The sequence below is a fragment of the Palaemon carinicauda genome, chromosome 26 (genome assembly GCF_036898095.1).
Source record: "Palaemon carinicauda isolate YSFRI2023 chromosome 26, ASM3689809v2, whole genome shotgun sequence".
NCBI lineage: Eukaryota > Metazoa > Arthropoda > Malacostraca > Decapoda > Palaemonidae > Palaemon > Palaemon carinicauda.
Window position 1 is genome coordinate 64,617,803 of NC_090750.1, and position 25,634 is coordinate 64,643,436.

At 40.2% G+C, this 25,634-nt stretch overlaps 1 protein-coding gene across 13 annotated transcripts in view; it reads left to right on the plus strand.

The window, feature by feature from the left end:
* Window positions 1–358: 358 nt before the first annotated feature.
* The window catches only part of Ptpmeg2 (Protein tyrosine phosphatase Meg2), a 283,516-nt gene continuing 258,240 nt past the window's right edge, over window positions 359–25,634 (plus strand). For 4 of the 13 annotated variants that reach the window (XM_068349663.1, XM_068349666.1, XM_068349671.1 and 1 more), the window contains exon 1: window positions 4,936–5,025. Coding sequence is in view for 5 of the 13 variants with exons in the window: in XM_068349673.1 (XP_068205774.1) it covers window positions 4,993–5,025 (33 nt within the window). In the remaining 8 variants the exon portion in view is untranslated. Of the gene's footprint in view, window positions 514–4,884; window positions 5,026–5,193; window positions 5,239–25,634 lie in introns of those variants that run through there. The other 9 variants (XM_068349664.1, XM_068349668.1, XM_068349670.1 and 6 more) reach the window with 7 other exon arrangements.

Below are 25,634 nucleotides of genomic sequence, written 5' to 3' on the forward strand. Positions count from 1 at the left end.
AATTACTAACGAAACCAAAGCATTGATCAGAATTCCCAACTGGAGGGCCAAACTAACTTGTCCATAGATAGATAGACATAAATTTATTGACCACAGCCATAAAGTTTTACTATCTATAGATATCGTACAACAAAATGTCCACAAAGTTACCTGTTTACAATTAGTCTTTATCAAACAGCTTTAGTCCACACAATAACAACATATAAAATAACAGACAAAACATACAAATAAGAAAACAAACATACAATTACAAATTTGTCCCCTAAAATGAAACGTCCACGTCAGTAGACATCAGAAGATTCAGAGGTTCGGAACTAGTTAAACGGAAACGAGGCAATTCAAACCAGAAAGAAAACAGTCTCGAATATTCTCCTCCACTGTCTAAAAGTGTCTATGGTTACCTTCAATACAGTCACGGCTTTATTCACGTGTTAATGTGATCCTATCTTTCCTATTATCTGCTGGACATGAGCGACAGATATCAAAAGTAGACGATTATTAGTACTCTTAAAGGTATGTGAGCATTTACTTGGTTATTCCATGGCTTGAATAGTTCAGCTAGTATTTTTCAGAAATATGAAGAATGTTTTAAAAGAATTTCAAGTGTTGCCATTTGTCTCGTTAGCGGCTTTACATAAATTACATGTTACGCTGGAGATGAGCATGGATAGTTAAACTGTGCAGATTGCAGGTGTGTAAAGATGAAAAAAGTTAATTACTTACTATAGGTGTTTGCTTAGGCCTATTCCTCGGGTTACATCTTACATGATATAGCTGTGTCCGACTGCCATTGAGAGCCTTCACGTTTTAGATAAATTATTTTACTGTCTTTACAAAGCGATAAAAGCTGGAAAGGTTAGCCCGCTAGATTAATATAACGGTTTCATTGTATATTATTCCATGGTAATGTAACCTAGGAAAAAAACTACTGTTTCTTATAGAAAAAATTACGCTCTCTTCGAAAATGACACTCGTTCCCGTCGCAAATTAATAGTTTCAGAAATAAATATACATCTATATCCTCCAATAATGGGGGACCCCAGTGGGAACTCGGGGTTTTGGGTGGGGAAAACATACAGGGGAATCGATATATAAACGTAAAACAAGCCTTTTATTCTCTATACATTACCTTCTTGAAATTATAATAACTGGAGGAAAATACAAAACAGTATATCTGAATAAACTTTATTACCAATGTAACTAGATCGTGAGCATAGGCTACTTCTCAGGAGTGGGTAGCCAATGTGATTTAGTTTTCCAAGTTGAATGCGTTCAATATTTGCATGTTGTAAAAAAAAGAGGGTAGTAAGATTTTGTTTACCTAACTTTGTGACATTTGTATTTTGGTGAAAACTCATACTCCGTGAATGTTTGGTAGTCTAACAAAATTAAGGATTTAGACCGAAGGAATACAGCTACTGCCCACAAGAGAAACTCTAATTAACTTTCAACTTTACCGTCGTAATTTGATAAGATCAATTATATGAAAACAGATTATGACTAGACCTAACCCACGGGCACTCATAAAGTTTCCTAAAATATATTCCGCTTTTTGTACAGTTTCGAACTGTCAGCTTTATTGCGGCTACACGTGACAGGGTAGATTAATTGCAAGCAGGCTAGGCATGTTTACATGCACAAGATTTTTTTTTTTACTGCTTTCCTAAGCTTACTTGTTACTTGTTTACTTGTTTTGGGTTTAAATCCAACCCTCCACTGAAGTCGAGTGAACTACTTCTCGGGCGGGTCCATATCAATCATCTAACGAAACATTTTCATTATAACTTACACAATTCTTTGATTGTAGCATCTTCCAAATCATATGATCTTGTGAAAAGTAATGTCTTTAGTTTCTTCTTAAATTCAATTGCTCCCTTAAGGTCCTTCATTTCAGTTGGCAGTTTATTATGTTAGTCTAATTTGGATTGGTTGATGGCTTTAAAACAGAGATCGCGTGATCAACAATAATGCCAGTATTTTCCCTGCTGTCAGTATAACTAATAGTATGAACGTAATTTTTTTTAATTAATCAGTGTGAACCTGTCTCTATGTGGGCGGGGCCTACGGAACGTCAAAAATACTGCTGTTTAGTGTACTGTCATTCTCAACTGTCATACCCACGTGGTAGACAACCTGCCAATCGTAGTGACAGCAAATTTGTTAGGTTAGGCTTTAGCTTTTTATTGGAACTGTTCACTACAGTGTCAAATATTTATGGCGTTGTAATATTAACGGAATTGATGTAAAGAATGAGAAAAAATGCTACGTATGAGAAAATTTTGGGTATAGCCAATTATAAATTTATTTTTCCCCATAACTGCTCAACTTACTAAAAATCTCGCATGTCTAAAAGTTTGCCTGTAAATAATAAAAATCCCCTTGATGCGTTTAGATTTCATCTTGAATATATTTAATTGAACAATGTTTTGCGGCAACTACTTTCCGTAATAGGTGTCGAAATAATGACAAAGCAAGCCTATTGTCTTCATATTCCATACTGGACGAGTGTTCAGTCACAAAAATTATATCTTATTGTTTGTTAGTGATTTCAAACCTACGTTATAAATACGGTATGACTTTATTCTTGTTCTTTCCAGTTTTCATCTGTGGAAACTTAGAAGAAAAGTTACGACGTTTAATAGTTTATAGTCATCGTTTCTGACTTTTCGGAAAAAAATAACATATCAATAGTTACTGAAATCAAGTAACGCTTTTGTAACTCATGTACAGTAATTGCAAATTGCAATATGTAATGACCATTCACGGAGTGTCCTCGTCCTCAACGAAGTTGTTTAGTTATGGCCATGACTACTTACTTACTTTACTTTTAGAGGTTTATTTCTCGCCCTCCATCAGACACTAAAGGTCTGTTCAGGCGGGCCTTGGTGTATGAAAAAATAATTCCTTTCCAGTTAATATTTTGCTCTGTATCGTTATCAGTTATTTCGCTAGCATTTGTATTCAGGCTTAATAGTTTTCAGGTCACTATTATAACACTTTCTAAAAAGATAAGTCTTCAGGTTTTTCTGCATGTACTAAATGCTTCGCTGGGTTTTGATAAATTTAAGAATATGGGTTTTTATATCCTATTGTATATTATAAAATAAATATGATGTTTTCACTGTGTAGAGACAGTGTTAACGAAGTTGTTTAGTTATGGTCATGACTAACAGATGGTGCTTTCTGCATGTACTAAATGCTTCGCTGGGTTTTGATAAATTTAAGAATATGGGTTTTTATATCCTATTGTATATTATAAAATAAATATGATGTTTTCACTGTGTAGAGACAGTGTTAACGAAGTTGTTTAGTTATGGCCATGACTAACAGATGGTGCTTTCTGCATGTACTAAATGCTTTGCTGGGTTCTGATAAATTTAAGAATTTGGGTTTTTATATCCTATTGTTTATTATAAAATAAATATGATGTTTTCACTAATAGCCAGGCCTTCTCCATCACAAGGCTCAATACTTCGCAGTACTCTAGAAGTTTTATTCCAGCTGTGACCAAGTTGTGGAATGATCTTCCTAATCGGGTGGTTGAATCAGTAGAACTTCAAAAGTTCAAAGTTGGAGCAAATGCTTTTTTGTTGACCAGGCGGACATGAGTCTTTTTATAGTTTATTTATGACATATTTGTTTTTGATGTTGTTGATAGTTTATTATATGACATGTCTGTTTTGACGTTGTTTCTTATTTTAGAATGATTTATTGTTAATTTGTTCTCTTCATTTATTTATTTCCTTATTTCCTTTCCTCAATGGGCTATTTTTCCCTGTTGGAGCCCCTGGGCTTATAGCATCTTGCTTTTCCAACTAGGGTTGTATCTTGGATAGTAATAATAATAATAATAATAATAAAATGCAATATGTAATGGCCATTCACAGTGTCCCCGTCCTCAAAATGTTTAGTTATGACCATGACTAACAGATGGTGCTCTCTGCATGTACTAAATGCTTCTCTGGGTTTTAATAGATTTAAGAATTTAAGTTTTTATATCCTATTGTATCTTATAAAATAAATATGATGTTTTCACTGTGTAGAGACAGTGTTAACGAAGTTGTTTAGTTATGGCCATGACTATCAGATGGTGCTTTCTGCATGTACTAAATGCTTCACTGGGTTTTGATAAATTTAAGAATATGGGTTTTTATATCCTATTGTATATTATTAAATAGATATGATGTTTTCACTGTGTAGAGACAGTGTTAACGAAGTTGTTTAGTTATGGCCATGACTAACAGATGGTGCTTTCTGCATGTACTAAATGCTTCACTGGGTTTTGATAAATTTAAGAATATGGGTTTTTATATCCTATTGTATATTATAAAATAAATATGATGTTTTCACTGAGTAGACAGTTAGTCTCGTTGCCTCTATTATGGGCTTATGGCCATGACTAACAGATGGTGCTTTCTGCATGTACTAAATGCCTCGCTGGGTTTTGATTAATTTAAGAATTTGGGTTTCTATATCCTATTGTATATTATAAAATAAATATGCTGTTTTCACTGTGTAGGACAGTTAGTTTCGTTGCCTCCATTATGGGCTTATGGCCATGACTAACAGATGGTGCTTTCTGCATGTACTAAATGCTTCGCTATGTTTTGATAAATTTAAGAATTTGGGTTTTTATATTCTATTGTATATTATAAAATAAATATGATGTTTTGTTTGAGTAGAGTAAGTTTCTTTGCCTCTATTCATAATGGCGTCGGCTTCACGAACTTTCTGGATGTACTAAATGCTTCACTGGGTTTTGATAAATTTAAGAATTTGGGTTTTTATATCCTATTGTATCTTATAAAATAAATATAATGTTTTCACTGAGTAGAGACAGGTAGTTTCGTTGCCTCTATTCATCATGGCGTCGGCTTCCCAAACCAGCTTCTTTAACGACCGTTCTCTAAGAACCGAATCTCTTAACAGCTCAGTGTAATGGCGATGCTCAGCTGTTAGATGAACTTCCTCTCTTAGACAGGATGTACCAAAATGGCAGCAAATCTTTACCCTGAGGAAGAATTGGTAAGTTATAAGCTACAAATAGTGTCCATGCTTTAGTCAGCTTCGCCGTCAGCGCTGACACTCCAGTGAAAATGATGTGAAAAGCCTTTTAATGGCAGCCAACTAAGACTCAGTCCGTGGACGCTTAAACTTATTCCGCTGATTTCACCTGGATTTTTTCTAATAGATTTTATCTGTGATGGAATGTTGACCCCTTTTAATGATACACAACAGGTAATTGTAAGTTGGGAAGAGATTAAAAGCCGTAAAAGTCTTCATTTGATGTGATCTTTGACTGATGTCACTCGAACTCCACAGCTGTTGCTTGGCCGAGACGACGATCATGACCCATTGCAAACTCGTAGCAAATTCTTGAACGATGAATAGATTAATATCCCGCTTTTCTTTTTATCAGTTACTGAAGTTGTGTGTTTGTTCTTACGTGTTATTCCTCTTTTTGCTTGCAATTGCTCGGAATTCCCTCGACTTTCTGGTGTTATTCGCCCTTGAACACTGGAGGTGGGTTTGTTGCCAAGCTGAGGGCATGCATTAGACCTACCCGGTAGCCCCTTCTTATGCACATTGAATTAATTACTGTAACCTGTAGTATAAGGTTGAGAGGGAAGTTTAACAATGTTTGAAGCTTATCGTAGTTTGATTTTGCCTTGTCAATTTGCTTGAAAGCGATAGGTATACCCGGTAGCACCTTCTTATGCACATTGAATTAATTACTGTAACCTGTACTATAAGGTTGAGAGGGAAGTTTAACTATGTTCGAAGCTTATCGTAGTTCGATTTTGCCTTGTCAATTTGCTTGAAAGCGACTGAAATTCCTAAGATTGGCATGGACAGAATGTTGTACCGTAGACCTATGTTCTGTCCTTAGAGTTGTTAGCACCTTCTTATGCACATTGAATTAATTACTGTAACCTGTACTATAAGGTTGAGGGAAGTTTAACTATGTTCGAAGCCTATCGTAGTTTGATTTTGCCTTGTCAATTTGCTTGAAAGCGACTGCAAGCTGAGGGCATACCCAGTAGCACTTTCTTATGCACATTGAATTAATGACTGTAACCTGTACTATAAGGTTGAGGGAAGTTTAACTATGTTCGAAGCCTATCGTAGTTTGATTTTGCCTTGTCAATTTGCTTGAAAGCGACTGAAATTCCTATGCCAAGCTGAGGGCATGCATTAGGTCTACCCGGTAGCACTTTCTTATGCACATTGAATTAATGACTGTAACCTGTAGTATGAGGTTGAGAGGGAAGTTTTAACTATGTTCGAAGCTTGTCGTAGTTTGATTTTGCCTTGTCAATTTGCTTGAAAGCGATTGAAATTCCTAAGATTGGCATCTGCCTACCATAGTCCTCTCATGGACAGAATGTGGTAATGTTGTATCGTTGACCTATGTTCTGTCCTTAGAGTTGTAGGCAAGCATCAAATTACAGTTAAAATAACGTGGTTGGTACAATTCAATTTGCTTGAAAGCGACTGAAATTCCTAAGATTGGCATCTGTCTACCATAGTCCTCTCATGGACAGAATGTTGTACCGTAGACCTATGCTCTGTCCTTGTCGTAGGCAAGCATCAAATTACAGTAAAATTAATGTGGTTGGTACAATGCTCTCTTGAGTGAGATATTTGAACTTTATTTTAAATATGGAACACCTGGGTTCAATTAAAATTTACTCATGATGTTGGTACATGGGGCTATTTCACATACATTTATGTTTGGCATTTATTTAACTGTACAGTTTATTTAATAAGTTCTGAAGTCATACTACCTGTAGGCTGTACTGGATTTACACTAAATTGGTTAATTTACAGAATGGAGGTGGTGAATGTGAATTGTATTTTATGCATATTTACAACTGCAAAAAGTTAATTCTTTTTTTTAATTTGAATCTGCTTTTTAAGGATATGTATGAAGTTGAATCTTATGGTAGTTGAGTAACAGCTTATGGGAACCATTGAAAACAAAATATAACTTTAAAACATTTGCATTTCATAATCTTGTTGGATCAGGAGTTATGTGTATACTGTCATGTTATTATTATTATTATTATTATTACTATCCAAGCTACAACCCTAGTTGGAAAAGCAAGATGCTATAAGCCCAGGGGCTCCAACAGGGAAAAATAGCCCAGTGAGGAAAGGAAATAAGTAAATAAATAAATGAAGAGAACAAATTAACAGTAAATCATTCTAAAATAAGTAACAACGTCAAAACATTGTACAGTTCTATTAGAAGTGTATAGGATGACCTTTAACAAATTATTATGGTTATAAAATCTGTGGGTATGGATATGCAATGACGTTCTACTTCAGTAGACTATTTTTTAATAGTCAAACATCCCCTTAGTTAAAAGACCACCTGTTATTATTATTATTATTATTAATTGCAAAGCTACAACCCTAGTTGGAAAAGCAGGATGCTATAAGCCCACGGGCTCCAACAGGGAAAATAGCCCAGTGAGGTAAGGAAACAAGGGAAAATAAAATATTTCAAAAGCAGTAACAACATTCAAATAAATATTTTCTAGATAAACTATAAATACTTTTAACAAAACAAGAGGAAGAGAAATTAGATAGAATAGTGTGCCCGAGTGTACCCTCAAGCAAGAGAACTCTAACCCAAGACAGTGGAAGACCATGGTACAGAGGCTATAACACTACCCAAGACTAAGAGAACAATGGTTTGATTTTGGAGTGGCCTCCTAGAAGACCACCTGTTACAATGCACATTACCAAAAATTTATAAAGACCTGTAGCTATGCTCTGTGAAGTCTTGCATTAATAATAATAATAATATTGATAAATTTTATTGGACAGAAAATAAATTACATTAATATTATTCACAAAAATTCAGGGAGCCTTTTTATATCAGCGTCCAGTTCCTCAAGCGTTCATTAAAAATAGACGTCAACTAGCTTAAACATTCCCCTCTAACCTAACCTACAAGCCGTGTCCTTACCTACTTATCTAACGGGGGTGGGGCTCACCCCCCCCTGCGACCCCCCTTACAACGCCGTATTCTAAGTTAGACAATAATACGTAAAGGTGGCCGCTATCATACATACACCCCAAATTCAGATTCAGTCCAAGCCCATGTGGACCTGAGCTCTTGATTTGAAGGGTAAGCCAGTACTTTTTCTGTTTGTGACAGTATGGATAATTATGATAAGGATTGTTGTACCTTAAGGAATATACAGTATATCAGTTACCTAAACATTCTCTGTTTTTAGATGCAAAAATTTGTACACAATTGTCATACTTGCACTGTACATTTAACCCTTTTACCCCTAAAGGACGTACTGGTACGTTTCACAAAACTCATCCCTTTACCCCCATGGACATACCAGTACGTCCTTGCAAATAAATGCTATAATTTTTTTTTTTTTTTCATATTTTTGATAATTTTTTTTTGAGAAAATTCAGGCATTTTCCAAGAGAATGAGACCAACCTGACCTCTCTATGACAAAAATTAAGGCTGTTAGAGCAATTTAAAAAAATATACTGCAAAATGTGCTGGGGATAAAATAACCCCTTGGCGGTTAAGGGTTGCAAATTTCCAAAGAGCCTGGGGGTAAAAGGATTAATGTCAGTTTTGATTTCTAAAGAAAATGCATTAAAGTAAACAGCCTATGACTTCTATTTTTATGGGCAAGGATTGTGATTGTGATGATATGCTAGAATCAAACGGAATACACTTATTGACAGAGCAAAAATATAAGTTATTAGAAATCTAGGACTCTTTTTAAGACTAGTTATCAATAATTTTGCTAATTGGGTAACCAGAGAACATTATTTATGCACCGTACTGTAATAGGGTGACATTAAGTTCAGTATGAAATGAGGGAAGCAAGGAGTGCATTCAGTCAAATATTAATTTATTAAAAATAGAATTTCTCAGACAGTAGGAAAAAGTGGTGGGAATATGTTGCATATTAGTTATTAGTAAGGTGTGGAGAAGATTGAAATTGCTGAAGTGTGAATGTGTGGGTGGGTGGGAGAGCTATGGTTGTGTTATGAAATCTTTGAAATCATTATAAGACAACTCCAAGTCTTGGGCATTTGATAGTAAGGGAGGATTCGATGATACTGGTCTGGCAAGGCAAATTTAGGGAAGGTGTGCATGGAGGAGACAGAGGGAGGAGTTAAGTATTTTATTTAAATTACATATATAAGTTGGTTGAATTTGAGTTGGGCAAAGAGCTTATTTTGAAAAGGATGTACCACTTGGGATATATTAGGCAATATAGTTATTTTACAAAAGGATGTGGCAGAATTTTTTTACTGTAAATAAAAACATCCTGTTGTCAGTATGTGAGACACCTTTACCATTCATATTTATGTGGTTTAGTTAATTATTTGTAGGATTGAGACCATTGAGGTTTTTTAAACTTGGTTGTCAGTAGCTCAATTCTTTTGGACTTACATTTTCTTTCCCTTGACATGTATTCTTTTGGGCTTCTTTCTTCCTTATCTTGACATGTGTAGAAATTATAGTCTGTGCAAATAATATGAATTGTTTAGCCTTTCATAAATTTTTATTACTCATTTTCATATTTCCGTTTTGTAAGATTTGTCTTTGGATAAAGTTCAGATGAGCAATGGCTTTAAACTTGGCTATGGTAAGCAGCTCTTCTAGGAGAAGGATGCCCCAGAACCAAACCATTGTTCTCAAGTCTTGGGTAGTGCTATAGCCTCTGTACCTTGGTCTTCCACTGTCTTGGGTTAGAGTTCTCTTGCTTAAGGGTACACTCGGGCACACTCGGGCACACTGTTCTATCTAGTTTCTCTTCCTTTTGTTTTGTTGAAGTTTTTATTGTTTATTTAGGAAATATTTATTATGTTATTACTATTCTCAAGATATTTTATTTTTCCTTGTTTCCTTTCCTCACTGGGCTATTTTCCCTGTTGGGGCCCCTGGGCTTATTGCATCCTCCTTTTCCAACTAGGGTTGTAGCTTAGCATTGAATAATAATAATGATAATAATAATAATTAGCAGACTAGATATGTCATTTGGGATGAGATGTTACTGAATGTTAACTTGGAAATAAGTGGAGTACTGTTCAGAATAATGAATCAGAATTTATAGTGTTTTTATAACTATCATTAACCCTTTTACCCCCAAAGGACGTACTGGTACGTTTCACAAAAGCCATCCCTTTACCTCCATGGACGTACCGGTACGTCCTTGCAAAAAAAATGCTATAAAATTTTTTTTTTCATGTTTTTGATATTTTTTTGAGAAAATTCAGCCATTTTCCAAGAGAATGAGACCAACCTGACCTTTCTATGACAAAAATTAAGGCTGTTAGAGCAATTTAAAAAAAATATACTGCAAAATGTGCTGGGGATAAAATAACCCCTTGGGGGTTAAGGGTTGCAAATTTCCAAAGAGCCTGGGGGTAAAAGCTGGAGTACACAGCAGTTGAACTTTCATAATGAGGTGTAAATATTTAAATGGCTGGTAACAACCTGCTGGAGTGGGAAAGGCCGGCACCCTGCTTGCTCACTGAGCACTCGCTTTGAATTTTAGCTGTTAGTGAGAACAGTCTTTCTTCCACTAGCCTGATCAGACGCTAGATGTAGGGGAGCAACAAGCAAGTTTAGTTTAGAAGTTTTTCCCTTCATCTTAAAGGTTAAGGAAGGATGGTAAATGTGTGTGCAAACTCATTTCTAATAATGGCTATATATTCAGACAGCATATACTTCACAGGGATATAGGTTTTCCTTGACCATCTATCAGTTTGCATTATTGACAGAGTCTAACACCTGCTGCATCTTCATACCCAGGTGGTTAGGAGGGTAATATGAGTTATCACTCTCGCTTCTGTACATTACCAAAGTGCTTTGACATTTTAGTGTAAGGGTTGAAAGGCAGCTCATGAATGGCAGAGGCAAAGGTCAGTGACATTGCCCTAGCAAGCAGGATAATTCCCTAGAAACTGACCATATTACATATGATCAGCACCCGAGCCCCCTCTCCACCAAAGCTAGGACTGTGGAGGGCCAAGCAATGTCTGCTGATAACTCAACAGATAGAACTAAGGGCTCTCCCAAATCCCCTATCCTTAGCTCACAAGGATGGTAAGGTTGCAGTGACCAAAGGAACTAACGAGTTTGAGCGGGACTTGGACCCCAGTCTGGCGATCACAACGAAGGATGTTACCAACAGGCTAGCTGTGATAGTGAACCAGCCCTTTTGGTTTATTAGGATTAATTTTTTTTTTTCTTAACTATACAAGCTTGTGTCCTTTTAGTTTCTTTTCTCACCTCGGCCACTGTATGTTCTAAGTGAAGGTCAAAGTGTCTACAGTACTTACTTAGTGGGTGGGGGACAGATCTTTCCCACCTCCCATCATTAACTACAGTACGGTAAATCATATCAGCCGATTTCCAGCCAGGCTGATAATATACTCCAATTAAAAGATTTGGGTTTGTAATGGTATGAAAAAATACAACTTATTGAAAAACTTTGATTTTCCTTAGGTATACGAACCTGATTCGTTTAAAGTTAAACTTCCCACAACAACCAACCTTCTCAGTCCTGAGCCAAAGGACGAAAAAGTTGTACGTGTGAGCAGTTAGGTTGTAACTGAGAGTCAAAGCGAATACAACTGAACTTTATTAAAATGACATAGAGCTTAAATACCAGGACTTTGCAGCAAGAACATCACAAAAATTCAAACTAAACATGAGCTATCGGGCTTACACAGGTTGATTTATTACATGTAACAGTGTAGAGAAGAGCGAGTGATAAGTTAAAAAAAAAAAAAAGATACCGTTGCAGTGTACGAGCGTGTATGAAACATTTGCGGTACATAGCTCCCCCATTATAAATAACATACTTGTGATATAGGGCACCCTGCTCTTGATAGGCATACTGTAGGTGAGTCATAGGGCGGGAGATACATGTGTGGAGATTAGGCGATCAATCGAGACCCAGTCTCCTTTGGCACGAATGTTGATTAAGAAAGTTTTCGCAGTACAACGGATCACAATGAAAGGGCCTGTGTAAGGGGGCGTCAGCAGTGGCTTGCTAGTGTCGTTGGCCAGGAAAACATGTGGTGCTGAGTATGGATCTGTTGGTATGTATTGCTTCGCTTGGGCTTGTAAGTCTGGCGACAAGGAGTAAATTTTCCCACAACATGACTTAGGCACTTGAGATTATCGGAGGAGGTTGTAGGCGGAAAAAATACGGCAGGAACGACCAACTGGTCGCTATTCACCATTTTAGATGCTGAGACATCCAGGGTATATTTAGGAGTGGTTCCTAGTGCCAGGAGGACCCAGGGAAGCTGAGTCTACCAGTAAGAGTCATTGCAGAGGGACATCAAAGCTACTTTGAGGGTGCTATGAAAATTTTCAACCATTCTGTTGGCGGCAGGGTTGTAGGCATTTGTGTGAGGTAGGGTGATACCCAGGAGATTTGCAAATGATGTCCACAATTGAGAGCTGAAAGTGGTACCCCTGTCAGAAGTGATATGCTCAGGGATACTGAATCTCGCTATCCACCTTGAGCATAAGGCAGATGTTGTCGTTTCTATGAGATTGGCTTCAGGCCAGCGAATGGAGCGGTCAGTGACAGTAAACAGGTAATGATATCTTTGTTATGTGGGTAGGGGACCGACTACGTAGATGTGAATGTGGGCAAAACGACGCTGAGGTTGAAGAAAGGTGCCCACTCCTGAATCTGTGCGGTGATGTACTTTTGAAGTTTGGCTCAAGGTACTGTACATGTACGGACCAAATCCTTAGCGTCTTTAGCAATGCCTTGCGAAATGAACTTCGTCTGCAGTGGATCGACACAATGGATGTGGAAGGTCATGAATGAGATCAAACACCTGTCAGTGCATGGGAACAGGTATCCATGGTCTTGGTCTACCAGCACTGACATCACAGAGGAGGGTGGCATTGGAGTCATCGAGGGGGCCGTCTTCACAACAAGATTAATTTTCCCAGGGACTTGTTAAAGGTTGCAGTTGTATTCAGTCACAGCAGAGAGATGTCGACGTTGACGGGCGGATCAGGCATTGGACTGTCGAGTAATGCGTGCTCCAGAGGCATGTGTCCGTGCGAATGACGAAGGGTGTACTTCTAAGAAGTGACGGACAGCCGAATGCACTGTCAGTAATTTGCGGTTGAAAGTAGAGTATCCAGTTTCTGCCTTGGACAGTTTTCTCCTGAAGGAGGCCAATGGGTGGGGCAAGCTGTTGACTTTCTGCTCGATGCTCGAGTACTGCACCAATAGTGACATCGCTGACATCAGTGGAGAGGAGAGGGACATGAGGCATGGGAAAATTGAGAGCAGCAGCTGTTGATAAGGCGCATCTTTGGTTGCAGAAGGCAGCTTCTTGAAGGGGACCCCACTTCACCTTTGGATGGCCCTTGAGGGAGGCATAGAGGGGGTCAAGAGTGGCGGCGATGCCTGGCAGGAAATAGTGATGATAGTTGATCATGCCTAAGGATTTTTGCAGTGCTTTGACAGTTGAGGTTGTGGGAAAGTTCTGAATGGCTGCCACCTTCTTGGGAACAGATGGACACCTTCAGGAGTGATGCGGTACTCTAAGGACGATACTTAGTTAGCGCCAAAGGTACAGTTGTTGCACCAGACTACAGTCCCATTTTGTTATAGGCGGTCGAGCACGATGCGTAGATGACGGAGGTGTTCCTCTTTGGAGGAAGAGAACACACTTATGTTGTTCACGTAACATACACAGAAGGGGAGGTCCTAGATGCCATCCATGAGGCGTTGAAAAGTGGCCCCAGCATTACAAAAGCAAAAACAGTAGTAATTGAAGGTGTATGTACCAAAAAGGTTGGTGATGGCATTCTTGGGTATGTCTTCTGGGTTCATGGGCACCTGATAATATCCCTTCAAGAGGTCAAGTGTGGCAAACACCTTTGCTTTGTGCAAGTACAAGGTCACGTCAGCGATGCTTGGGAAGGGGTAGTGATCCGGTTCTGTTTGCATGTTCAGGCGCTTGTAATCCTCACACGGATGCAGAGAGCCATCTTTCTTCAGGAATATATGTAAGGGTGACGACTATGGGCTTAAGGCCTTTTGGTAAAGGCCCACTTCTTCTAATTCGGGTAATGTTTGTTTTGTGGCTGCCAAACGATTGAATGCCAGATGCCTGAATCTGGCAAACACTGAGGGTCCTGTAGTCTTGATATGGTGATAAGTACTGTGTTTCGTGGGAACAGTGGGTGTTTGGCAAACTGCTGGGTGGAAGACTTCCGAGTATGAGGGGAAGAGGTGGGCATAGCCATCTGTGGCTATGCTGATGTGGAGAGCGAGGTCAGAGGGGTGGAATGAAGAGGTGTCAACGAGTGAGAGTGCGTTGACTAATCGTCGGGGAGCGACATCAACCAGGAAGGGGAAACGATAGGAAATCCGCATCGTGGTTTGTCAATGTGACATCGGCTCTGAGAAATTTCCAATTATATTTGGCGCTTCCAAACGATAATGTGAGGTTTTTGTAACCAGGGGTGGGTATCGCAGATCTATTGGCAGTTACAGTGAACCCTCGCTACTTCGCGGTTCGACCATCGCGGATTCACCACTTCGCGGATTTTTTTCATAACCCATGTATATACATATATCGCGGATTTTCCGGAAATATCGAAAATACCGCGATGTGACCGATGGTGCGAGATTGGAGAAAGTAAGGAAAATTGAATCATGACTGATTTTCAATATAAATGAGAATTTGAGGAACAACAAAGATATCATTTGTTAGAGAGATAGAGAGAGGTAAGGAATGGGAGGTAGTGAAAAGTAGCCCACAGAGAGAGAGAGAGAGGTAGAGGTAGAGAGAGAGAGAGAGAGAGAGAGAGAGAGAGAGAGAGAGAGAGAGAGAGAGAGAGAGAGAGAGAGAGAGAGAGAGAGAGAGAGAAAGAGATAGGTAGAGAGAGAGAGAGAGAGGTAGAGAGAGAGAGAGAGATGGAGGGGGGTTTAAATGTAATAAACAAAAAAATTTGATAGGTTATAACACATTGGTGCTTATGTAATATCAACTGTATACTGTAGACGGTTTGAATAAGTTAAGAAATGGTATAAACGATACTTTGTTAGTGTATTCGTACACACTCAAGAGCGGCAGCTAGATGACAGCTGATCTAATCACAGCCAAAAGTAAAACCAAAAGAAGTCAACAATACTCGATTTTTAAAACACACCCGAAATTTAAAAACTAAAGTACAGGCTTTCTTAATGTGCAATTAACTATTTAAAGAGTGGCAATTTTCTAGAATAAAATGATATTTCCCAAAAAATAGTGGTTTGCTGATGAAATTGGATGCCGTATTTTTAGCTATGATTGAAATGGATGTAGACTCGGCCTAATTTTTTCGTTTCGTATTTAATTGACACTAAGAAAACTAATTTTAGTTTCTTCATCTAAATGTAAGTATTGTATAACACGAAGAGAGAGAGAGAGAGAGAGAGAGAGAGAGAGAGAGAGAGAGAGAGAGAGAGAGAGAGAGAGAGAGAGAGAAAATGAATCAGCTGTTGTAATCAAATGGCGTGTTTTTGTTTCGTGAGAATTTCATCGCCACGACTATAACAACAACATACTGTACTGAACTTTACAGTATTATACAGACTACTGTGATATGATAAAGTAAAATATTTGTAATCTTTTTTATATGAAATGGGGCTATTTTTTCTGTTTAAAATTTACATTTACGTATGTAAAACAACTCTCTCTCTCTCTCTCTCTCTCTCTCTCTCTCTCTCTCTCTCTCTCTCTCTCTCTCGTAGATTGTTTTCCTGCTTTGCTACGTATGTATGATTTTATATAGATACGGTAAATAATATTTGTAATAACATATTTTCTAAAAGCTTTTACTGTAATATCATTATTTATCACTTTCATCATGCACGTTAAATTCCTTAGTTTGTTTACTGAGCGTACTTTATGACGCCGTCGTTTCAGGCAGCGTCATAAAGAAAAACATTTCATTTGGAAGTCCTAAGAAAAATTAAGGTAAAACATTAGTAATAACCAAATCAACATACTGTACTGAATAATCAATATAATCAATGCAAAAACTAACCTATACACAGATGTGTAAATGCGTTTGTTTCTTCATTATAATCAGAGATAAACGTAAACAAAACATTGGTTGCCATTTTTTATCATGCTTTTTGGCGTGTTTAGGAAACGCATGATATAAAATCGCCTTTAATATTCGTGCCTGTTTAAGTTTAGGGTGCTGTAGTACATGCATTAAGTGTTCTGTACATTAAAGGGTGGTTTGTTAGCAGTACTACGTACAAGGGAAGGTTTTAAAAGTCCGAATATACATGTTAAATAAATAGGTAAATATGATGTCACTACTTCGCGGAATTTCACCTATCGCGGCCGCGTCTGGAACCTATCTACCGCGATAAACGAGGGTTCACTGTACCAGGTGGATGCCGGCAGACATAGATAGACTACGTCATGTCCTGGAGAGTGGCCTTAGCAGAAGAGGACGACAAGCACCCGTGTCTACCAAAAATTGCACGGCCATACCTGCTTCATGTAAAAAGAAAAGATTAGTGACGGGGAGGCAACCGCCTCAAGTAATGGCCTACTTGCACGTTTTGTGGCCACTAGCAACCATTTGCACTTTTCTTTGCAAGAATCCCAGGATAACTGCTACTGAGGAGTGTCAGTAAGTGGCTGCAGAGGTCATTGGTTGGACGTGAGAGAGTGGAGGGGAGGGTTGGGTTTTACGCCGCTCCAGCACATCATGGGGTGGGCGTCTGTGTCCTACCACATTCACGCCAGCTTCAGTCGATGTTGAATAGTTGTTCCCTTCGTCAGGAGTGGAGGCGTAGTCAGAGGTATTGAAGGTGAAGTGGCTGTCCATAAGGGCATTGACTTTGGTCATCAGGCCTTTCATTGGCAAAATATATACATTGGGTATGGAAGCGCGTACTGGTGTGGGTAAGTGTCGTACCCAAAGGGCACAAAGTAGGTTCTCTTTCCGAGGAGAGCCATTTGCGGCAGGTTACAGGCGAGCGATGCTGGTCATTTCCATGAGGCCAAGCAAAGTCTTTTGGTCCCCCAACAATTATTGAGAGAGCTGAAAAAGTTTGGCTATACTGTATGGTGAGTACAGTACTGCTCTAGGAGGTATGTTTTGAGGGCATCGTATGCTATTGGGGTGTCCCCTTGTTTTCAAAGGCAATTGGAGATTTTTGGGAAAGTGTCCACGGGGATCACTGCGAGGACAGTCTGCTTTGGTGCTTGAGCGAGTCAGGCCTTTGTTGCAGAACTGGACCCCTGCGGGCTGAAACTAGAAGGGCTCTGCACTGGTGAGGGACGAAAGTTTCGTGGGAGTGGTGTATGTAGGAGAGTCGGTGTCGGAGGGTGGCATTATCAAACAGTAAGACACGGCAGTGAGTGGAAGGTGGGGGGGAGCTGGTCACTCCTCTGGTTACCAATGTGGTAGTGAGCAGTTAGGTTGTAACTGAGAGGTGAGGTGAATGCAACTGAATTTTATTACAGACATAGAGTTTAACCAGGATGTCACAGAAATTCAAACAAAATTAAACATGAGCTATCAGGATTACATAGGTTGGTTTATTAACAGTGCAAGGAAGCAAGAGTGATAAGATAAAAAAGCAAAACTGTTAGTGTACGAGCTTGTACGAAACCCATGCAGTACAAGGTGAAGAGTCTTGGGTAGGAGAGTGGCATGAGCTCACCACCTGTCATTAACCCCCATGTTAACAATTCATCGGCGGTTTCATCTCTGGTGAAGACATTCCTTATTTTAAAGGACTCTGGTTTGTATTACTAGGAAAAATACAAATTACTTTGAAAAGTTTCCTAAACTTTATTATACACTTTCACAGAAACTCTATCAGTACCTAATTTACTGAAACACTTACAGCAATGCCCCTCTTTACATCGGTTTGACTTATGTCTGTTCCAATTTTACATCGCACATCTTTTAAGTTATTTTACCAGACCTTATGTCGGGTTCTATGTCGTAAAATAATTATTAATTGCTGTACTGTAGTGTACTTCACATGGAAGCTTATTAATGTAGGTACAGTATTTAGTTTTTATAAAATATCTGGTTATAAGTACTTATTTGTGTTTAGTATGTGTACAGTGTATGGAACGTGGAAGTCTCTTTATAAGGCGGAAATCTGTCCCAAGTTGAAAATCGACTTATATTGGGTGTCTTGGAACCAATTAACATTGTAGTATGGGGTATTACTGGATAGGAGAAAAGGCAGTTGTGTTAACAATTTTTTATTTTCTAACTTTTCTGAAATGTTTGTTTAAAAGATCTTGAAAATTAAAAGTAAAGAACAAAATCTGTAGGATCTAAACTTAATTTGGTTAGTAAAATGAAAGCAACGGTAGTCACCTTTGACACATTTCTTTGTTTCAGAAATATATCCTTAACAAGATTTATTCCATACCCAGACACAGCTATTGCTTGTTTATTAAGGCCTTTTCTTGCAGTTATTGTATGTTTAACTAAGGCTAAATTTTTTAATACATTCCTTCATACTGATTCATTAAAGACAGAATTTGTTGTTGCAGTACAATTTTATCTTGTTATTTACTGTAGTATTGTATTTTTTTTCTGTATTTAGTATATTTGATATTTTTAAAGTACACGTTGGGAAGATTCCTCTCAAATATTAACATATTTTTAGCTTAGGTATATATTAGGAATAAATTGGTGTTTTACATTGCCTGCATTCCTTTTCAGTCCTTTTTATTTTGATAAAATAGTGATGTAAAGCTTTCTGTAAAATAGGTTTTTCAATATTAAACTTACCCGATAATCATGTAGCTGTCAACTCCGTTGCCCGACAGAATTCTATGGAGGGATACGCCAGCTATCACAATACTAGAAGGGGGTGTATTTACCAGCGCCACCTGTGGCCAGGTACTCAAGTACTTCTTGTTGACACCTCCTCAATTATTCCTCTGTCGTGCTTCCGGCAAGACGTTCTGGGATACGCTTATGTTCTTGGAGTATTTTCACGACTTTGGTGAAGTATTTCTCTTTGATTTCGGCTGTCGCTTTACTGGAAACTTCTATATTAGCTTAGTTAGCTTTTGGAATTAATTTGATTAATTATGGTGACGAAGAGAGTATGAACTCTCGTTCACCTTTCAATGGCCGACCCTTCCCTTAGACGGAAGTGTTGGTGTCTAAGAGAGTATAGACTCTCTTTCTTAATTTTGCTTAACAAAAGTTATAGATTTATTTTATATCTCTCCGCCTCTTATAGGCCTCTTCGATTAACTTCCTTTTATTATAAACTTATTAAAATTAATTTTTATTTGTTTATATTCGACCTTCCTAATAGTAGGCGGTCTTTTCTTGGTACCGAAGTTAATTAACATTGAGCCCGTCATTTCGGTTTTACCTGTTAACATATTATGCTATTTCCGCCACAGAGTTTGAAAGAATTTCTTTGATAGTCTCGTACTGTTTTCAAAGTTGAACTAACGTTTTGTTTTGTCTCTGCAGTTGTTGACGTTCAGAACGTTCAACTTGCACTCTATCGTTACGATAGAGATAGAATGTTCACGGTTTCACGTTGCAGTAAGAGTAACCGTGTCTAGCGTTTTGTTCATTCTTTCTTAACTTAATGGTTTTGATCCTAATAAAGGAACTTTTCATTTTGGGAAATATTTCAGTTTTTTCCTTTAACAATAATATGTTTTTACGATATATATGATTGGGCTCTTCTCTCAGGTTCTAAGTCAAGAGAGAGAGAGAGAGAGAGAGAGAGAGAGAGAGAGAGAGATAGAGACGGAGGGAGAAAGAGGATAAACGTTTCATTCAAGCCTGCCAGGCGTACGAGTAACGTGTTTATCGTTTTTGCTCTTCTCCCTAGTCTCTTTAGGGGAAGAAGGTAAACGTTTCTAGAGTGATCTAGTGTTTAGTCTCTTTCCAGCCACTGAATTTTTTATCTTTCATTAGATTTTTCTGTTACATTGTAATTCTGTTTTCGCAATTACTAACTTTTGAGAAAGGATAGAATTGCGTGTTTCAGGTACAAACCACTTAAAGTTTCGAGTTCAGTGAAATAAGTGCAAACAGAAAATCAAAGTGATAAGTGATTAGCGCAAAGTTCAGTGTTGTGCGTGAGGGTACTTCTGTGCGCGCCAGTCGTCCTCCCAGTCCGGGACCTCTTGCAAGCTCCCAAGCCCAGGGGAGAAGCAATGTCGAAGGGCAGAAGGGTTCAGCAGGCCTTGATCGGCGCACAGAAGTATCCTCGGTGGTTGTGGGCGTGTCTTACCGAGACCGTCACTCCCACCCGCAGACGATTGAGCCCTTATTTTGCTCGTCTGCAGAAGAAATTTAGGGGAGAAAACGCTGGTCTCAGGTCTCAAGACCTCTTAAACGTTAAGTCCAGACCTATGCCAGACGTACGAAGTTAGAGTTCAACAACCCGGATGCAGTCCTTGGGTTAGCTCTGACTCTCCTCAGTCATTAGTTGTTATGCACTCCGCCTAAGAGGAGTAAGGTTCTGCCACAACAGAGCTCGACTGTTAAGGCTTTACCTCAGCCTACTGTAGTTTCTGCCGACCCCAAGTGGACTCTACTACAGTCCATGCAAGCACAACTTTCGGACTTGATGCGTGAGTGTCGGGCTGAGAGTGTTGCGCCTCCGCCTCCGCCTACACTCCCTCCGCCTACGCTCGCTCCGCCTGATCGCAGTACCACCTGCCAGGCGTACGATGTTGTGGACTCTACTACAGTCCATGCAAGCACAGCTTTCGGACTTGTTGCGTGAGTGTCTGGCTGAGAGTGTTGCGCCTCCGCCTCCGCCTACACTCCCTCCGCCTATGCTCGCTCCGCCTGATCGCAGTACCACCTGCCAGGCGTACGATGTTGAGCCACGTGCTGAGTTTGCTGTTCCCAGTGGTGTTCAGCCTCCGCCTTCCTTAAGGCAACCTTTACAATGGGATCAGGAGGATTATACCTCTCTTCCTCCGCCTCCACTTGCTGCTCCACCAGTGATGCAACAATCGGTTGAGGTACAACAACCTCTCCCGTCCATGAGTCAGTCTCCTCAGCTCTCGCTGCAGCGAGCTCAACCCTCCACAAGGCAAGCTCCACAACACCTTAGCCTTGCGCCTCAGGAGCCTCAGCTTGCGAGACATTTACCTTGTTCTGCGCAGCCTCTTCCTCATCGCGCTCCGCTCACACCACAGGAACTGGAACTTGCTACTCCGCTTCCGCCAACCGCTCAGCAAGCGCAACCCTTGGGTTCAACCACTCATGCTAGGAGTCAGCCTCCTCCACCCATGCGCCTTCCTTCTGCTTGTCTTTTATTCAGCCTTTGCAGACTGAGCCTCAGGTGTTCCCTCAACAGAGTCTTGAAGAGGAAACCACAACTATTGTTGTTCCAGCTCGTTCTGACTCTGCTGTTCAGCATACCTTACCTCCATTTTCAAACCATATGATAATGGAGGTTATTTGTATTACTTATAAAAATATATTTGTATTCCTTGCAATATATTTTTAACAAGATCGCAAAATATGGCAAAAATCTGAATCATGAGTTATGAATGTAAGGTAAATATTATGTTGATATTAAAATACCATGCAAGCATGCATAAAGCACTCTAGCACTGGTCATGGAATTTCTGAGAAATGTTAAACGCCATGCACACGCTCTGCTTTCCTTACAGCAGGCTCTGCTTACAGCAGGCTCTGCTTTCTACATGCTCTGCATACAGCATGCTCTGCATACAGCATGCTCTGCATACAACATGCTCTGCATACAGCATGCTCTGCATTCAGCATGCTCTGCATACAACATGCTCTGCATACAACATGCTCTGCATTCAGCATGCTCTGCATACAACATGCTCTGCATTCAGCATGCTCTGCATTCAGCATGCTCTGCATACAACATGCTCTTCATACAGCATGCTCTGCATACAGCATACTCTGCATACAACATGCAATGCATACCTTACCGCATGCTTCTCAGTCACACATCTTTGGTTGTTGCCAACTCACTAGACTGTCAAGCAGTTTCATAACGTTGCCTTCTAGTCTGCTGCTTTTGCACCAGTGAACCCTCACTGAGAGAACTTTGCTTTTCTAGGATATGGTCCCTGTAGATGAGAAAGTTCTTTTCTCCCTCCTTCTGATATTCCCTTGAGGACTCTGTCATTTGGAGGGAGCCTTTAGCTGCATAACCTCTTATGGACTTTTATTTAAGCATAACATGCTTCCAGGGAAGGTAATGGTTCCACTTCAGTCGCTAATCCCGTCTGTTACCACACCTGCTCCCATAGACCTTGAGCTGTGTTGCATGACATGCAGTCCAAGCTTAGTCCTTGTTAGAGGATTTTTTGTTTCGGAGTCAATGTGTCACGGGGAAGACGTTCAACAACCAACAGAAGTGACTTGTTGTGACGCAGTGCGGCAACCTCAGCAACCCGATAAGGAGTTGTCTGTACGACCCAGACAGTCTAGACAGATTCGGGTTGTCACTGTACTTCCTCGCTTGCCCATGATTGACAGTTCACAGACTGTGCAGCAGTATCATGATCTTGTGTCCGGCTCCGTCAGACGACTGGCTTTTAAGAGCTCCCACAAGTCGTCGCTGTCTGGAGATTTTCAAATGGACTATGGATCTGACCAAGGAACTGGGCCTCCTGGTCAATTTTGAGGAGTCTCAGCTCGTTCCATCCCAGACCATTGTCTCCTTGGGTATGGATCTTCAGAGTCGAGCTTTTCGGACTTTTCCGTCGGCCCCAAGGATCTTCCAAGCCCTAGAATGCATCCAGAGCATGCTGAGAAGGAACCGATGCTCAGTCAGGAAGTGGATGAGTCTAACAGGGACACTTTCATCGCTGGCCCTGTTCATCGTGTTAGGGAGACTCCACCTCCCCCCCCCTTCAGTATCATCTAGCTGCTCACTGGATAAAGGACATGACGCTAGAGACGGTCTCAGTTCCTGTTTCCGAAGAGAGGAGGTCTTCTCTCGCGTGGTGTAAAAACAGCTTTCTTCTCAAGGAAGTCTACCTTTGGCTGTTCAGAAACACGACCGCCGTCTCCTCTCGGACGCATCAGACACGGGCTGGGGTGCGACTTTGGACGGACAAGAATGCTCGGGAACATGGAATCAGGAGCAAAGGACACTTCACATCATTTGCAAGAAGTTGTTGGCGGTTATTCTGGCCTTGATAAACTTCAAGTCCCTCCAGCTTAACAAAGTGGTGGAGGTGGACTCTGACAACACCACAGCCCTGGCTTACATCTTCAAGCAGGGAGGGACTCTTTCGTGGAAGTTGTTCTAGATCGCAAGGGACCTACTCATCTGGTCTTAAGATCGAAAGCTAACTGGTAACGAGGTTCATTCAAGGCGGTATGAATGTCATGGCAGATCACCTCAGACGGAAGGGTCAGGTCATCCCCACAGAGTGGACCCTTCTCAAGAGTGTTTGCAACAGACTTTGGGCCCTGTGGGGTCAGCCAACCATAGATCTGTTCACTACCTCGATAACCTAGAGACTCCTGTTGTATTGTTCTCCGATTCCAGACCCAGCAGCAGTTCACGTGGATGCTTTTCTGCTGGATTGGTTCCATCTCGACCTGTATGCATTCCCGCCGTTCAAGATTGTCAACAGGGTACTTCAGAAGTTCTCCTCTCACAAAGGGACACGGCTGACGTTGGTTGGCTCCGCTCTGGTCCGCGAGAGAATGGTTCTTAGAGGTACTGCAATGGCTGGTCGACATTCCCAGGACTCTTCCTCTAGGAGTGAACCTTCTAAGTCTACCTCACGTAAAGAAGGTACACCCAATCCTCCACGCTCTTCGTCTGACTGCCTTCAGACTTTCGAAAGACTCTCAAGAGCTAGGGGCTTTTCGAAGGAGGCAGCCAGAGCGATTGCCAAAGCATGGAGAACATCCACTCTCAGAATCTATCAGTCTCAAGGGGAAGTCTTCCGTAGCTGGTACAAGACCAATGCAGTTTCCTCAACCAGTACCACTGTAACCCAGATTGCTGACTTCCTGTTATATCTAAGGAAAGTAAGATCCCTTTCAGCTCCTACGATCAAGGGTTACAGAAGTATGTTGGCAGCGGTTTTCCGCCACAGAGGCTTGGATCTTTCCACCAACAAAGATCTACAGGACCTCCCTAGGTCTTTTGAGACCTCAAAGGAACGTCGGTTGTCCACTCCAGGCTGGAATCTAGACGTGGTCCTAAGGTTCCTTATGTCATCAAGATTTGAACCTCTCTAATCAGCCTCTTTTTAGGACCTCACATTAAAAACTCTTTTCCTCGTGTACTTGACAACAGCTAAAAGAGTAAGTGAGATCCACGCCTTCAGCAGGATCATTGTTTTCACATCTGAAACGGCTACATGTTCCTTGCACTTCCTTCACGTCCTTGGCCTAAGTCGTTCGAGATCCCAAGCCTGTCCAACTTGGTGGGGAATGATCTGAAGAGAGTACTTTGCCCAGTTAGAGCTCTTAGGTACTATCTAAAAAGGTCTTAACCTTTACAAGGACAATCAGAAGCCTTATAGTGTGCTATCAAGAAACCTTCTTTTCCAAGTTCTAAGAACTCAGTTTCTTACTATTCAGGCTTCTGATTAGAGAAACACATTCTCATCTGAAGGAAGAAGACCTTGCTTTGCTGAAGGTAAGGACACATGAAGTGGGAGCTGTGGCTACTTCAGTGACCTTCAAACAGAACCATTCTCTGCAGAGTGTTATGGATGCAACCTATTGGAGAAGCAAGTCAGTGTTCGCATCATTCTATCTCAAAGATGTCCAGTCTCTTTACGAGTACTGCTACACCCTGGGACCATTCGTAGCAACGAATGCAGTAGTAGGCGAGGGCTCAGCCACTACATTCCCATAATCCCATAACCTTTTAACCTTTCTCTTGAATACTTTTTATGGGTTGTACGGTCGGCTAAGAAGCCTTCCACATCCTTGTTGATTTGGCGGGTGGTCAATTCTTTCTTGAGAAGCGCCGAGGTTAAAGGTTGTGATGAGGTCCTTTAGTATGGGTTGCAGCCCTGTATACTTTAGCACCTTTGAGTTGATTCAGCCTCCCAAGAGGAACGCTGCGCTCAGTAAGGAAGACGATCTTATTAAAGGCAGAGTAACGGTTCAAGTCGACTTCCTTACCAGGTACTTATTATTTCATTGTTATTGTGGATAACTGATTATATGAAATACGGGATACTTAGCTATCCTTTAGTCTTGTACACTGGTTTTTCACCCACCCCCCTGGGTGTGAATCAGCTACATGATTATCGGGTAAGTTTAATATTGAAAAATGTTATTTTTATTAGTAAAATAAATTTTTGAATATACTTACCCGATAATCATGATTTAATCGACCCTCCCTTCCTCCCCATAGAGAACCAGTGGACCGAGGAATAATTGAGGAGGTGTCAACAAGAAGTACTTGAGTACCTGGCCACAGGTGGCGCTGGTAAATACACCCCCTTCTAGTATTGTGATAGCTGGCGTATCCCTCCATAGAATTCTGTCGGGCAACGGAGTTGACAGCTACATGATTATCGGGTAAGTATATTCAAAAATTTATTTTACTAATAAAAATAACATTTTACTATATTTCAATACTGTGTAAAATATTTTCTG